A 15,004-nucleotide genomic window follows, 5' to 3' on the forward strand; every position below is an offset into this window, starting at 1 on the left:
GTAAGTCGGAACTGGCGTCCAGATTCAGACACTGCTGAAACTGACCGCCAGTTCTGACTTACATACAGAATCAACTTAAGAACCCCAGGCGTCCCCAAGTCAGCTGCTGCTGAAACTGATCAGCAGCTGATTCCAGGAAGCCCGGGGCAGAGCAACTCTGCCTCGGGCTTCCTGTAGTCAGCGCTGGTCAGTTTCAGCAGCAGCTGACTTGGGGACGCCTGGGGCAGAGCAGCTGGGGTGCTACTGGACCAACCCAGCAGCACCCCATCTGCTCTGCCCCAGACGTCCTGATTCAGCCGCTGCTGAAACTGACCAGCAGCGGCTGAATCAGGACCTGGGGCAGAGCAGCTGGGGTGCTGCCGGGTTGGTCCAGTAGTGCCCACGGGCGCTGCAGGACCAATCGGCAGCGCCCCAGCTGCTCTGCCCCAGAGTCCAAAACAAAAGCCTGGTCTGCTGGGGGGGGGGGAGCACACTAGCTGCGCCCCCCCCCCCCCCCCCAGCAGACCAGGGACACGGGGAGCAGAGCCGCAGCGGCAGCGGGGTGCCGCGCCTCTGAGGCTTTGCTCTGGCAAAGCCTCAGAGGCAGGGACCCCGCCACGGCTGCGGCTTCAGTCTGGGTGCCTGTGATCTGCTGGGGACGGCCCCCAGCAGACCACAGGCACCCGGACTGAAGCCGCAGCCACGGGGGGTCCCGCGCCTCTGAGGCTTTGCCAGAGCAAAGCCTCAGAGGCGCGGGGAACCGCCGCTGCTGCCGCTCCAGTCTTGGTGCCTGTGGTCTGCTGTGGACGGTCCCCAGCAGACCACAGGCACCCTGACTGAAGCCGCAGCCGCGGGGGGGTCCCGCGCCTCTGAGGCTTTGCCAGAGCAAAGCCTCAGAGGCGCGGGGAACCGCCGCTGCTGCTGCTTTGACTGAAGCGGCAGCAGCGGCGGTTCCCCGCACCTCTGAGACTTTGCTCAGGCAAAGCCTCAGAGGCGCGGGACCCCCCCGCGGCTGCGGCTTCAGTCAGGGTGCCTGTGGTCTGCTGGGGACCGTCCCCAGCAGACCACAGGCACCCAGACTGGAGCGGCAGCAGCGGCGGTTCCCCGCACCTCTGAGGCTTTGCTCTGGCAAAGCCTCAGAGGCGCGGGACCCCCCACGGCTGCGGCTTCAGTCCGGGTGCCTGTGGTCTGCTGGGGACCGTCCCCAGCAGACCACAGGCACCGGGTCTCAAGGGGCAGCAGCAGCGGTTCCCGCGCTTCTGAGGCTTTGCTCTGGCAAAGCCTCAGAAGCGCGGGAACCCGCCCGGTGCCCCTGGTCTGCTGGAGACAGTCTCCAGCAGACCAGGGGCACCGGAGCAGCTTACGAACGGGGCTTTCTCGCCCCGACTTCCGGGGCGAGAAAGCTCCGTTCGTAAGTGCGGATCCGACATAAGTCGGATCCGCGTAAGTCGGGGACTGCCTGTACTGTGTAACAGAGCCATTCCTAGCTAGCCATTTACACCTGCCTTCAGGGTTGGGCAGTGCCCAAAGGCCACGTTATAGTTCCTTCTGTGTTGTTCTTGCTCCTTAGACTCAGGCCTTTTAATGAATTGTGAATCACTGGTTTTGGGGGGAATCCTGCTCCCAGAAACTCATCACTGTCCATCAGTTCAGCAGCCACTGTTCTAGTCACCTGTCCTTTGCCTTCACGTCCCATTGTACCATACTTACCTTCCAGCTTTTTCCTTTCCGCAGGAAGAGCCTTTCACATAGTAAGGGCAGTTACTGCACATGGGATTGAGACAGTTGGGCTCATTTTCAGTGCAGTGAGTGAAGGTTTTGTCACAGGACTCTGGCTGACTGGCTGTGCACTGCTTTACCGCTGTGTCTTCCTTCCATCCTTGCCCTGGGATCAAAGCAGGCATGAACTCCCCAATTTATATGAAGACCGTTTCTTTCTGAAACACTTCTCAGGCTGAAATTCTCTCGTCTCAGTCTGCTCCTGTGTGCCCTTATCTGCTAAGACAGAAGCATCTTATTAGCCACTTGGCCTGGGAATATGGCAGCAGTTCTGATTCTGAAATATTCACTCTTTGCAGGAAGCAGAGAACTCCCTACGCCTGATGCAGAACAGGCTGAAGGAGGAGGAAAAACGTATCCTCAAGACTGGAAGTAAGTTGTATTTTTTAACTGAGTGGGTTAGAAGAATAAACTGTACGTTGCCAGCAGCTTTGCATATTAAGATCCTGTGGAAGCTATGGGGAATTTCATCAGCTGCCTACTGGGTAGGCTGAAGAATAGAAAAAGTGAAATCCCATTAGTTTAAAAGAGACTACCAAAGCCACTGACCTCCCCTGTGTGCGACTGCAGCCTAGAAGTCTGACCTGCAGTGCTGAGGATAGTGGTCACCTAGTAACATGCTCTGCAACAGCATGAAGGAGGCCCTCTGAGCCTCATTCCCAATCTCCAGTTGTTATTCTGCAGCCAGCAGGGACTGGGTGTGCTGCAGAGGCTCTGTGCAGCCCTCCTGAGGGCAGGCGTTGCTGAAGAAAGATCAGTGTTGTGACATGGGTTAAACGCCAATCCAGGTAGGTATTTAAGCATATGTGTAACTTTAAGCCCACTAGTTTATGGATCTAGGACAGGGATGGGCAATCATTTTTGATGTTGGAATATGGTGGAGGCAGGGCCAGCTCGAGCCACTCTTGTGCCCCGGGCAGCGGGCGCACAACGCATGTGCCCCTCCCCCCGGCGCACTGCGCACCTTATAGCTGCAGTCGGGCACGTGGCGCCTGATTGCAGCTCTAAGGGGAGCCGCACGGTCCCAGGCGCACCGCGCCTGATTGCAACTCTTAAGGGGCCCTGCGCGGTCGGGCGCACGGCGCTCCTTAGAGCTGCAATCAGGCGCCCCTTAATCCAGCCCTGGCTCAAGGCCACACACTTCCATGATATCAATGGAAGTGCAGGGTGTGGGATGGAGGCTGGGTACAGAAGAGAGCTTGGGGTAATGGATTGGGGAGCAGGAGGGAGAGCAGGGTCTGGAAGGGAGTTTGGGTGAAGGAGGCAGTTGTGACCTGGGTCATGGGACCAGCCAACTACTCATTAGATGATTTAAAGTAACTTTAATTCACAGGTGTGGCTGAGTGGACAAATAAGGTTCTGAAGGTGTCTGACCACTCAGAGCTGTTGCATATATGGATGCAGGAAGGGGGCAGAGCATTTGGGTATTTGAAGCAGAGGGGGGCAGAGGGTTGGGGAAGAGAGGGGCTGGAGTGGCAGAGGCAGGCTCTGGCCAGTAGACTTTCCTGAGTGACTCCTGACCAGCAGCCCACCACGTTTCTCAGACAGACTGGGAGCCTGCCCTGCACATGTGTGACTGACTATGAGCTGGAGGTGGGTGTGGGCCTGCTTTGTGTGCTGCCTGTTATTTAAACAGGCAGCTCCCATTGGCCAGTTTCTGGCCAGAAACCAGCCAGTGGGATTGTGTTGGGGGTGGGAGCAGCGCCTGAAGCCTTCCCCTCCTCCCTTCCAGGCTCACAGTTTTTAAAGAGAAACAGCCCATCAGCCACTTCTCTGAGCGGAGTGTGGGTGGGACGGGGCAAGCAGGGAGCCTGCCTGGGGCTCCCCAGTGTTCACAGGCCAGATCCAGTGGCTTGGCGGGCTATATGCGGCCCATGGACCGTATTTTACCCAGGCCTGGTCTGTGTGGTTGCTTAATGTTACATACCTGCTTGTGTACTTTGCCGAATTGGAGTTTCAGCTCTGATTTCATTAGCTTGCATGACACTTAACTGTTGTGGAATTTGGTTGTGGATTGATATTAATGCTTTATGGCAGGGGTGGGCAATAATTTTTTGGGGGGGCACTACAAGATTTTGGAAAGTAGCCAAGGGCCGCACATTTTGTGGAGGATGTGCGGGGTCTAGGATGGAGGCTGGGTGCAGAAGGGTGCATGGGGTAAGAGAGTGGGGTACAGGAGACAGTGTGAGGTCTGGGAGGGAGTTTGGACGAGAGAGGGAGTTGTGACCTGGGGCAGGAGGGTGCAAAGTCTGAGGGGAATTGTGACCTGGGAGAAGGGGAAAAGGGGGTGCAGACTGCAGAGGGTTTGGGTGGTGACCTGGGGCAGGGTCTGGGCGGGTGTTTGGGTGCAGGAGAGGACTCTGGTCTGGGAAGGGGTACAGGGTCTAGGAGGGGGTCGTGACCTGGGGCAGGAGGGTGTAGAGGGTTTGGATGGTGACCTGGGGGAGGGAGTTGGGGTTCGGGAGGGGCAGGAGTGCCAGAGGCAGGCTCTGACTGGGAGGCGCTTACCTAAGCCAGGGACCCTGCAGCACCTCCAAGGCAGGCTGGGCTCCCTGCCTGCTGCAACCCCAGATCACTTAGAGCTGCAGGCTGCTCCCTCCACCTGGCTCTCTGCTCCAGGAGGGGGAAGAGGCTTGCGCTGCCCGCATCCCCCAGGCCAATCTCTCAGTTCCTATTGGCCGGTTGTTTCCAGCTGATAGGAGCTGAGGATTGGGCTGGGAGTGGGAGATCACACGAGCCTCCCCTTCCCTGCAGAGCAGAGAGCTGCCAGACTGCGCTTTAATCTGTGGCAGCTGCGTGCCCAAGGATCCCGGCAGGGTGGCCGGTGGGCTGGATCCGGTGGCTTGGTAGGGCGGATCTGGCCCCCCGGCTGTATTTTGCCCAGCCCTGCTTTATGGCATATGGTTGAAGTAATAACCTTTCCTCAGAAAATCATGAGTGAGTCACTAATGACATGGTCTGCTCTCAGCTACATCTATGCATCTTCCTTGATTGTAGTGGGGCTACAGGGGTGGGAGTAAAGTCAGAACCTGGGCCTAGCTTGTTACATTTTACTTTTATTAAATAGAAAACTAGCAGCGGATCAGACAGGAATATTTTCCTCCTGAGGTTTTGTCAGCAATGTGAACATGTAAGATTTTGCTGTTTCAGTAATTAGTCATCAGTCGAACCCTCTTGCGTAAATTACCATCACAACTTTAATATTGCAGTATATGCATTGGCAAATAGCAGGAAAAATAGATGAGGATTAATCCTCTGGCTCAGATTAATAAAAATCCATTAAAAGTAAAATTGACAGAAAGTGTAAAAGTTGCATTTGACAAATTTAATTTTCAGCAGTTGTTCTCCCAGCCCACAAGAGAGAAAGAGAATTCATTCATTCATTCTCTCCACTGCTACCACCTCCATATAGCATATACTTCAAGCTGTACATTTTTTCTATACACTCTTTAGCACTGGAAGTACAGGATATAACATATTAGAATAACGTATAATCTTTTTGACAGTTCTTCTGAGAATACATTAAGATGCAATTTGATAAAGATAAGTGCAAAGGCCTTCTCTTAGGAAAGGAAAGCCAAATCATAAAATGGGTGCTACTTGGGAAGGTGGTAGAATTGCCAAGAAGGATCTGAGAGTTATAGTGGATCACAAATTGAATATTAGTCAAGAAAGTGATGTAGTTGTAAAGAAGGCTATCATTCTGAGATATATTACCTGGCAATGTTGTATAGACAAAATGTAGAGACAACATTTCTAGACACCATTAATGATTGCTTCTTGGAACCCACAGGAGAGACAGTACATGATACAGTCCTAAATAGTACAGGCAGTCCCCGGGTTACGTACAAGATAGGGACTGTAGGTTTGTTCTTAAGTTGAATCTGTATGTAAGTCGGAACTGGCGTCCAGATTCAGCCGCTGCTGAAACTGACCGCCAGTTCTGACTTACATACAGATTCAACTTAAGAACCCCAAGCTTCCCCAAGTCAGCTGCTGCTGAAACTGATCAGCAGCTGATTCCAGGAAGCCTGGGGCAGAGCAACTCTGCCTCGGGCTTCCTGTAGTCATCGCTGGTCAGTTTCAGCAGCGGCTGACTTGGGGACGCCTGGGGCAGAGCAGCTGGGGTGCTGCTGGGTTGCTCCAGTAGCACCGCTCCTCGGCGCTACTGGACCAACCCAGCAGCACCCCAGCTGCTCTGCCCCAGGCGTCCTGATTCAGCCACTGCTGAAACTGACCAGCAGCGGCTGAATCAGGACCTGGGGCAGAGCAGCTGGGGTGCTGCCGGGTTGGTCTAGTAGTGCCCAGAGGGCGCTGCAGGACCAATCGGCAGCGCCCCAGCTGCTCTGCTCCAGGGTCCAAAACAAAAGCCTGGTCTGCTGGGGGGCGGGGACACTAGCCGCGCCCCCCCCCCCCCCCCCCAGCAGACCAGGGATACGGGAGCAGAGCCGCAGCGGCAGCTTTGCCAAAGCAAAGTCTCAGAAGCGCGGGGAACCGCAGCTGCTGCCGCTTCAGTCCCCGTGCCTGTGGTCTGCTGGGGACCGTCCCCAGCAGACCACAGGCACGGGGACTGAAGCGGCAGCAGCGGGCGGGTTCCCCCGCTTCTGAGGCTTTGGCAAAGCCTCAGAAGCGCGGGAACCCGCCCGGTGCCCCTGGTCTTCTGGAGACGGTCTCCAGCAGACCAGGGGCACCGGAGCAGCTTACGAACGGGGCTTTCTCGCCCCGGAGCTCGCAGGTAGCAATCCGCTACCTCGACCTCCGGGCGAGAAAGCCCCGACGTAAGTCGGATCCGCGTAAGTCGGGGACTGCCTGTACACAGAATTTGATCCAAGAGGTGAATATAGTTGAAACCATCGGTAATAGCGGACAGAATGTAATTAAATGTAACATCCTTGTAGGGAGAGATATCAAAGAAACCCACCATAGCAGCATGTAACTTCAAACTACATACAGTGAGGAAGCTAGTAAAATGGAAATTAAAAGGAACAGGAGGAAGCTAGTAAAATGGAAATTAAAAGGAACAGTCACAAGAGTGAAAAGCCTGCAAGTAGCATGGAAACTTTTTAAAAAAACCATACGAGAGGTGCAAACTAAATGTATATCCCAGGGTTTTAAAAAAATAGGCCAAACCATCACCACCATAGCTGACAACAGATTAAGAGATGGCACAGACAAAAAGACATCCCAGGGTGTCCAAGCAGTCCTGAACTAGCCACACTCAACCGACCAAATGGCCATATTGTTCAAGCCAACTAGCCACACTCACCCGGTCAAATACCCGCACATGGCTAGAGGCTAGCAGTTGGACACCACGGCATTAAACATTGGAAGTAAAATCCTACTGGGGAAAATAGAGAGGAGGATAAACTCTGACAAGTCAAGCAAGCCAAAAAAGTTTTTGAAAATCAATTAGGAAAAGACACACAAACTAACAGCAAAAAAATTACTTCTCATCCTAACTTCATTGGACACAGAGAACAACTGATCACTATCCTCTTTATAAAGCCCTTCGCACAGCTGAAGACTGTTATCGGATCCCTGGGGATCACTGCAGACAAGAGGCTGGGGAAAACAGTTGTCCAGGTACATATATATCCTTGCAAAACAGTCATGAAAATGTACAAACCCAAGGACCACGTCCGTTTGCTAGCTCTAATACACCATAATGTTAGAACTAAGGGTATGTCTACACTACCACCCTAGTTCAAACTAGGGTGGTTAATGTAGTCAATCGAAGTTGCAAATGAAGCCTGGGATTTAAATATCCCGGGCTTCATTTGCATCTTGCCGGGCGCCACCATTTTTAAAACCCTGGTAGTTCAGACTCCGTGCCCGCGGCTACACGCGGCACGGGGTAGGTAGTTCGAATTAGGCTTTCTAATTCGGACTACCGTTACTCCTCGTAGGGTGGTAGTGTAGACATACCCAAAGGGTGTTTTGCTTGCCTGTCAAAAAATCAGCCTGGCAAAATAATTTTAGCATCAGGCTTATCATCCTGATATAATCCAGATGCCTGTCTGGATGGACAAAGAATATAGTTTAACTAATCCTGTGCTTCTCCGTGACTTGGACACTCATTCATTTTACAGACTGAGCAGTCTAATGGCAAAACTAGACACTGTCTCAGTTCTTTGTGTATATATAACCAGTATCTGTCCTAAGTTCTAGCCGTGGCTTTTAACGTGCCCATCAGTGTAGTACGTCACACGGTATTTGAAATGTCTTTATGCTGCTGTTCTCAACTCATCCAAGCTCTGAATTTCAATAAATGGGCATTTGCCTTCTCTCTTCAACCCCTGCTTGCTACAAAACAAGTACAGTTGGCCCGAAATAATCCTGTTACATAATCGTCTGTCAGTGGGATCTTTGTGTGGAAATCAAAGGTGCCAGTCAATGTAAGTATCATCACTCTTGTAATAACAACCATCATCTTTGTAGCACCTGGTTTCCAATACTTTCATCTTGTAAACCAATAAAACTCCAGTCTGTATCTGGAGCTCAGGTATTAAGTGACTTATAGCAGTATTTGGTATAACTTAGAATAGCCCTGATTTTTCACACAGTATTTTTGTGGAGGTGCATGTCACAACTTTGTGAAAAATTGGAATTGTGTTAAATTATGTCCTAGTCAGAGAATCAGGTTGATACAGTAACTCCTCACTTCAACAAAATACAGGACTATGTAGCACTTTAAAGACTAACAAGATGGTTTATTAGATGATGAGCTTTCGTGGGCCAGACCCATTTCCTCAGATCGAATAGTGGAAGAAAATAGTCACAACCATATATACCAAAGGATACAATTAAAAAAAATGAACACATATGAAAAGGACAAATCACATTTCAGAACAGAAGGGGGATGCGGGGGGGAGAGGAAGGAAGGTAAGTGTCTGTGAGTTAATGATATTAGAGGTGGGGAAAGTTAGATGTCTGTGAGCTAATGGTATTAGAGGTGATAATTGGGGAAGCTATCTTGGTAATGGGTAAGGTAGTTGGGGGTCTTTGTTCAGTCCGTCCCCCCCCAGAGAGTGTCGAATTTTAACATGAATGACAGTTCAGAGGATTCCCTTTCAAGTGCAGATGTAAAAGGTCTTTGTAGCAGAATGCAGGTGGTTAAGTCGTTGAGACAGTGTCCTTTCTGGTTGAAATGGCAAGAAACTGTTTTTTCTTTGTGATCTTGTCTGATATCTGTTTTGTGGGCATTAATCCTTTGGCGAAGTGTCTGAGACGTTTGTCCAATGTACATAGCAGACGGACACTTTCGGCACATGATAGCATAAATTATATTTCTGGATGCACAGGAATATGTGTTCTTGATCTTATAACTCACTTGGTTAGGTCCAATAATGATATCGGCAGAATGAATATGTGGACAAAGCTGGCAACGGGGTTTGTTGCAAGGGAAGGTACCAGGGTTGGTATTAGTGTGGTATGTCCTGTGGTTGTTGGTAAGAATCATCTTGAGGTTAGGTAGTTGTCTATAGGAGACTATGGGTCTGTCTCCCAGAGCCTCTTGGAGTATGGTATCCTGTTCCAGTATAGGCTGTAGTTTATTGATAATGTGTTGGACAGGTTTAAGTTGGGGGTTGTAGGTGATGACAAGTGGTGTTCTATTGTTGGTTTTCTTGGGTCTGTCTTGAAGTAGATGTTTCTAGGTATTCGTCTGGCTCTTTCAATTTGCTTTTTTATTTCTCCGGGTGGGTAGTTGAGATTTATAAATGCTTGGTAGCGATCCTGAAGCTTCTGGTCTCTGTCAGTGGGATTAGAGCAGATGCGGTTGTATCGAAGGGCTTGGCTATAGACGATGGATCGTATGGTGTGTTCTGGATGGGAGCTGGAAGCATGTAGGTAACTGTATGAGTCAGTGGGTTTTCTGTAGAGAGTCGTGTCTAATTTTCCATTGTTGATTTGTACTGTGGTGTCCAGGAAGTGGACCTCTCGTGTAGAATGGTCCAGGCTGAGGTTGATGGTGGGGTGTAGATTGTTGAAATCTCTGTGGAATATCTCCAGTGTTTCTTGAATTTTAGCATATCAGTTCAGAGGATTCTCTTTCAAGTGCAGTCTTAAAAGGCTTAAAAGTGGGTCTGGTCCACGAAAGCTCATCATCTAATAAACCATCTTGTTAGTCTTTAAAGTGCTACATAGTCCAGCACGTGTGGAACAGGCGATAAAAAAGGTCGCCCTTTGCAAGGGTGGCAGAAGTGTGTTGCCTCAGTCCCACAAGGAATGCTTACACAGCTGGCTTCCACCATGTATTTTAAAAATGTAATTTGCAATAATAAGGCACGTCTCTACTTTTGATTCCTTAGTATCACAGTCGAGTACAAGTTCTGGTTTGTTGTTAATAACTCTGGGGATTATGTGCAAAAGACAGAGCGGAGGTGTGATAGTTGATTTCATTTTGGCGAGAATGAGCTGCATGGCAGAGATGCCAGTGGAAGTTTTTTAATTAAAGGAAAAACATGCTGGGCTTGCTTTCCGAGGGGTGGCAAGAGCTTTGGAGGCACCGGCTCCACGCTGGGTTCCTCCTTTGTAAGCCCCATTTTCCTGTTCATCAGGCACTTGCTCAAATACAGGGAGAGAGCTCCTCTACAAGGATCCTTTGGTTTTAGCATGCCCCTCGGTTTGCTGGGCTAGCCCACGTGTGCCAGTCAGACAGTTACCAGAAACATGTCGCCAGCCTGCTAGGTACCTAGGGAACAACTGTGTCCGAGTTGCAGCTCAGTGCGCGTTCCTCTGGCGAATGGGTTCACCTTTCATTGCTATTGGAATCGGCGGTGAGATTTTTAAAGACACAAATGAAAGCTACTGCTCTCCTCCCACTGACTTTCAGTGTCTAGCAGACTTTGAAAAATTCACTGGAGTATGATCCAAACCACATTCGGACCAGCTGGTGGAGCCGTTTGTAAGCCACACGCTAACTGGCCCTCCCTGGCAGAGCACTGCGATTTCATCACTGAAAACATTTTAAAGACCCCGGCGCCCAGTTAAGTGAGTGGGGGAGGAAAAGTGAACGGGGGACAAGGCTAAGAGAGCCAGCGCGTGTATGGGGGGGTTGAGGAGGCTAAGGACGGCAGCCAGCACTGAAGAAAGGAAGGAGCTGGAGGTGAAAAAAGCAAGATTTAAACTCTTTCCACCCCACAAAGAACTTATTTTGTCAGAAGCAGGATAGAGATCTCTAGCCATTTACTATCTCTGCAGTCGCTATCTTAGCTGTTCCTGCAGCAGAATTCAGCCTGAGGTTCAAAGACCAACCCACTTCCTAGCAGAAAACCTCTAGGAAATGATTGATTTCATTTCTACAAATGAAAATGAGTTGGGAGAGGCGGTTAGGCCACCCGCCAGTGCTGGAGGAAGAGGGGGGCAAACTGGGTTTGGTAGCCTAGAAAAGGTGGATGGTTTGAAAATATCAGAGGGGTAGCCATGTTAGTCTGAATCTGCAAAAGCGGCGAGGAGTCCTGTGGCACCTTATAGACTAACTGAAGTGTAGGAGCATAAGCGTTTGTGGGCAAAGACCCACTTCCCCAGGAGCTGGTTTTCCCTACGGGAAGGATACATGGCATACATTGCCACAGACCGTTTAAAAGGCTTTTCAAACAATGAAATGTAAAGTGAAGGTGCCAGGCAGGGCATCAGTGGGTTGTTTCTTTGCTTTTTTGTTGGCTGTGGCCCAGAGGCACTTGAAGAGTTAACACTGGAGGTGTCACTGCACCCAGAGGTACCCCGGCTAGAGTTCGCCCTTCTCGTCAAGTGCTTGTGTGCAAGGTCAGATTAGCCCGTTGCTCAGTGCAGTCCCTGCTGAGAGGAGTGCTGGATGTGAAGCCTGGGGTGTGCTGATGGAGGTCCCACGGTGGGGCTTTGGTAGGACATACACGGAGATGTCTGGAGTGCCCTTGGCTCTGGCCAGCGCTGCTAGCCTTCGGCGCACCGGATTAACACAGTGTTTTCAGAAATTGAAAGATAAAAATTGCTTCTTGAAAAAGCAAACAAGAAGCAAACAACTGGCCTTTAATAGCAGCTGCGTGAGCCGGTCGCATCCTGCATTGTATGTAGAGCACCAGATTCCACGGCCCTGCCTTCCTTCATACCAAGCCCTCACTGAGGGGGTTGCATGAGCAAAGACTGAATAAAATTGGACTCGTGAATATTGACTCGCTGGAAATGGTATTTGGTGCATGCTGAGTAATAGACAGGGCAGTAAAGGTTTGCCTCACGTGGCTGGTACAGAAAATATTGGCAGTTAGTTCCATAACCTCACCAGCCCATGTCTCGGGTCCCTCTCTTCCTTTGTTTTCTCAGTCACTTGGTATTGTGATCATATGACTGTGGAAAAAACCAGGCTAGCATTTATCTGTAATTAGTCGCTGTAAGGGAATGTCAGCTTACCGCTAATCATAATTAAAGGAAGATGTATCCATTTTCTAGAATGACATTTTGGTAATTAAATCTACCTGGAAAAGGATTGCTTATCTTCCCCCCAGCGCATCTTTTGTGTTTGTTTCTACAGTGCACAGTGCACAGGGTAAAGCCCCTTTTCTGCACGCGCCGGGGGGACATAGACCAAGAAGGTTAGCGTAATCAGTATCCTCTTCGGCCCGCACGTAACCTTTGTTGATAAAAGAACAGTTTTAAAATACAGGGCCAGATGATCAGCTGGTGTCAATGGTAGAGCTCCATTTAAGTCAGCAGAGCCACATCAGTTTATACCAGCTAAGGGTTTGGCCATGAATTGCAATGAACAAGGAGACAAACTGGGGGGAGGAGAGGGGAGCTCCAGGCCCCTAGAAGGGGTGGAGGCCTCTGGCAGAAGGGGCAGGGCTGGGGCTTGGCCTTCCCCAGCCACCACTTCCACGCCACCTGTGATCTGACTGATTTAAAGGGCCTGGAGCTTTGGCTGCTGCCGTTGCCATTGTAGCAGTAGCGGTGGCCAGGAGCCCAGGGCAGCTGCTCCCTTTATCCCTCCCTCCCCTGTTGGAACGCCTGGCTACACTTCAGTTAAACTGCCCCTTAGCCCAAGCCCTCCAGCTTTTAATAGCAGTGTAGACATATCCCCTGAGGCCCCGGAGTGCCAGGAATCCCTGAGCAAGCAGAGAGCACTAGCATGGCCTTACACCCAACCGCTGCCTTGCGTCTGATTACATTAACTCCCTGCTGTGGTGGTTTTGTTTAACAGATAATGACGACTCAGACATAGAGATCCAAGAGGACGAAGGCTCTGATAGCGAAGTGGAAGACAGGCAGCTAATAAAGCAGCGCACAGCCATGGAGATCCTGATGCAAGGTACCGTCACCTCCCCTGAACTCCCCCTCTTCCACGGGACGTACTGACTGCTCCTCCCGGCTGCTCAGCGCAGTTTTTGTGGGACACTTGGCTGTTAGGTTCACGAGCTTGCACCTAGCTCAGTCCCCTGGAGCTGACGGGTATTGTGCTTTTCAAAATATGAAAAAAATCCGGTAATTAATACTCCGGTTCTTGCTAACCATCTAGATTTTCTAGAAATATCTAGCTCTGAAACCAAAGCCACGCCCTCCCAAGGGAGAATCTGGACATGCGTGTGCATTAGCAACACATGCGGATCAAAGCGTTCTCCTTATACAACTGCACTACACTGTGGGCGCTTTCCTGAAGTTCACTCCTGTGCAGAAGGTCAGCACGTGAGAGTGACACCTTGGCCATCTTGTCCAGTGTCCTGTCTCTGACAGGCCGGTGCCAGCGCTTCAGGGCGAGTACACAGAACAGGGCAGTGTGGAATGATCCACCAGTCTTCCACTTGTAGCACCTGATAGTCAGAGGGTTAAGCTTTGGGATTTCTCCGGGCACAGGGCTGCATCCCTGACCATCTTGGCTAATAGCCACAGGCAGACCTGTCCTCCAGGAGTTTATCCTCTTTGGAGCTCAGCATCTTCAGGCAGTCTGTGCACTGTGTGGAAAGTACTTTTGTTTGCATTAAACCTGCAGCCTTTTCACCTCTTTGTGTGAGCCTTGTTTTGGGCACTGTGAGAAGGCTCAGGAATACGTCGCTATTCCCTTCTTTCCACGCCATTTGTGAATTTCCAGACCCCTTCGGCATCTCTGTTCTAAAATGCACAATCCCAGGCTTTCGAATCTCGCCTCATGGAAACCGTTCCATGCCATGGATCATCTCTGTTGCCCTTCTCTGAACCTTTTCCAGTTCCATTACATCCCTTTGAGATGGAGTGAATAGACGTGGACGCAGTATTCGAGCTGAGGGCTCACCATGGGTTTATATCGTAGCGTTATGATATTGCCTGTCATATGTTCCTTGCCTACTGCTGCCCGTCGAACTGACATGTTTAGAGAACTATCCTTGCAGGCGCCAAGACCTCTTGGGTGGTGACAGCTGGTTTAGAATTCATCACTGTACGTGTATAGCTAGGACTCTGTTTCTAACGTGCATTCCTGTGCAACATTGAATTGCTTCTGCCATATTGTGTCAGTCGCCCAGTTTTGTGAGACCCTTGTGTAACTCCTTGAAATCTGCTTGGGATGTAAATGCCATATAGCGCTCTAGGGCCCAGTCCTGCAGCTTGCTCCCTGTGAACAGACCCCTTTTACCTGCAGGTAGCCTATTGCAGGATCGCATCTTCCTCCTTAATATTCCCAAGCCATCCTCGCAGGGTTGGTGTGTGCAGACGCAGACCCCTAGAACAGAATGTACTATGAAAATGCACCAGGGCGGAACCGCCGCCCTGTCTTGGGGTGACGTGAGCAAACAGCCTGCGTGAGAGACAAAATGGCCCGTCACTCGGACTCTGCTGAGCCTCATCTGGCTGTTTTCACACGTGCAGGGAGGGGGTGGCAGTTACTGGTTTTATAGCCACAGAACCTAAGTGTCCTGCGCGAGACACACAGAGAGCTCCTTGGAGCCTTTCCAGTCACCCCTTGGCAAACGCCGCCTCGAGCTGGTGGTTTAAATGGCAGTGTTTGCAGAGAGGCCAGAAGGGCCCTATAAATATTTGATAAAGCAGTTTGTTAAAGTCCACAGCATGGAGCCAGTGGACCTGTTCCAGCTGATCACACATTTACATATTCATCCCTTTATTTACTGAGGACTAGGAAGGCTCCTTCATTCAAGGGCATCTAATCCTGTTTGCACCCAGTGCCTAGAAAACACAAACGTGTGCTGTCAGTCACAACAGCCCAGTTCTCCCGAGGGCCAGAAACACGAGCAATAGAGACTGAGGCTGGGCCTTCAAAGGGCGCCAAGGAGTGAAGTGGGCAGCT

General features: G+C 50.7%; 1 protein-coding gene across 4 annotated transcripts in view; it reads left to right on the plus strand.

The window, feature by feature from the left end:
- Positions 1-15,004, plus strand: part of CLUAP1 (clusterin associated protein 1) — a 99,483-nt gene that overhangs the window by 68,994 nt on the left and 15,485 nt on the right. For all 4 annotated transcript variants that reach the window (XM_075899090.1, XM_075899088.1, XM_075899089.1 and 1 more), the window contains 2 exons: positions 2,058-2,130; positions 12,932-13,039. In XM_075899090.1, coding sequence (XP_075755205.1) covers positions 2,058-2,130; positions 12,932-13,039 — 181 coding nt within the window. The remainder of the gene's footprint in view (positions 1-2,057; positions 2,131-12,931; positions 13,040-15,004) is intronic.

Source organism: Pelodiscus sinensis, chromosome 16 (genome assembly GCF_049634645.1).
Source record: "Pelodiscus sinensis isolate JC-2024 chromosome 16, ASM4963464v1, whole genome shotgun sequence".
In the NCBI taxonomy this organism is placed as follows: domain Eukaryota; kingdom Metazoa; phylum Chordata; order Testudines; family Trionychidae; genus Pelodiscus; species Pelodiscus sinensis.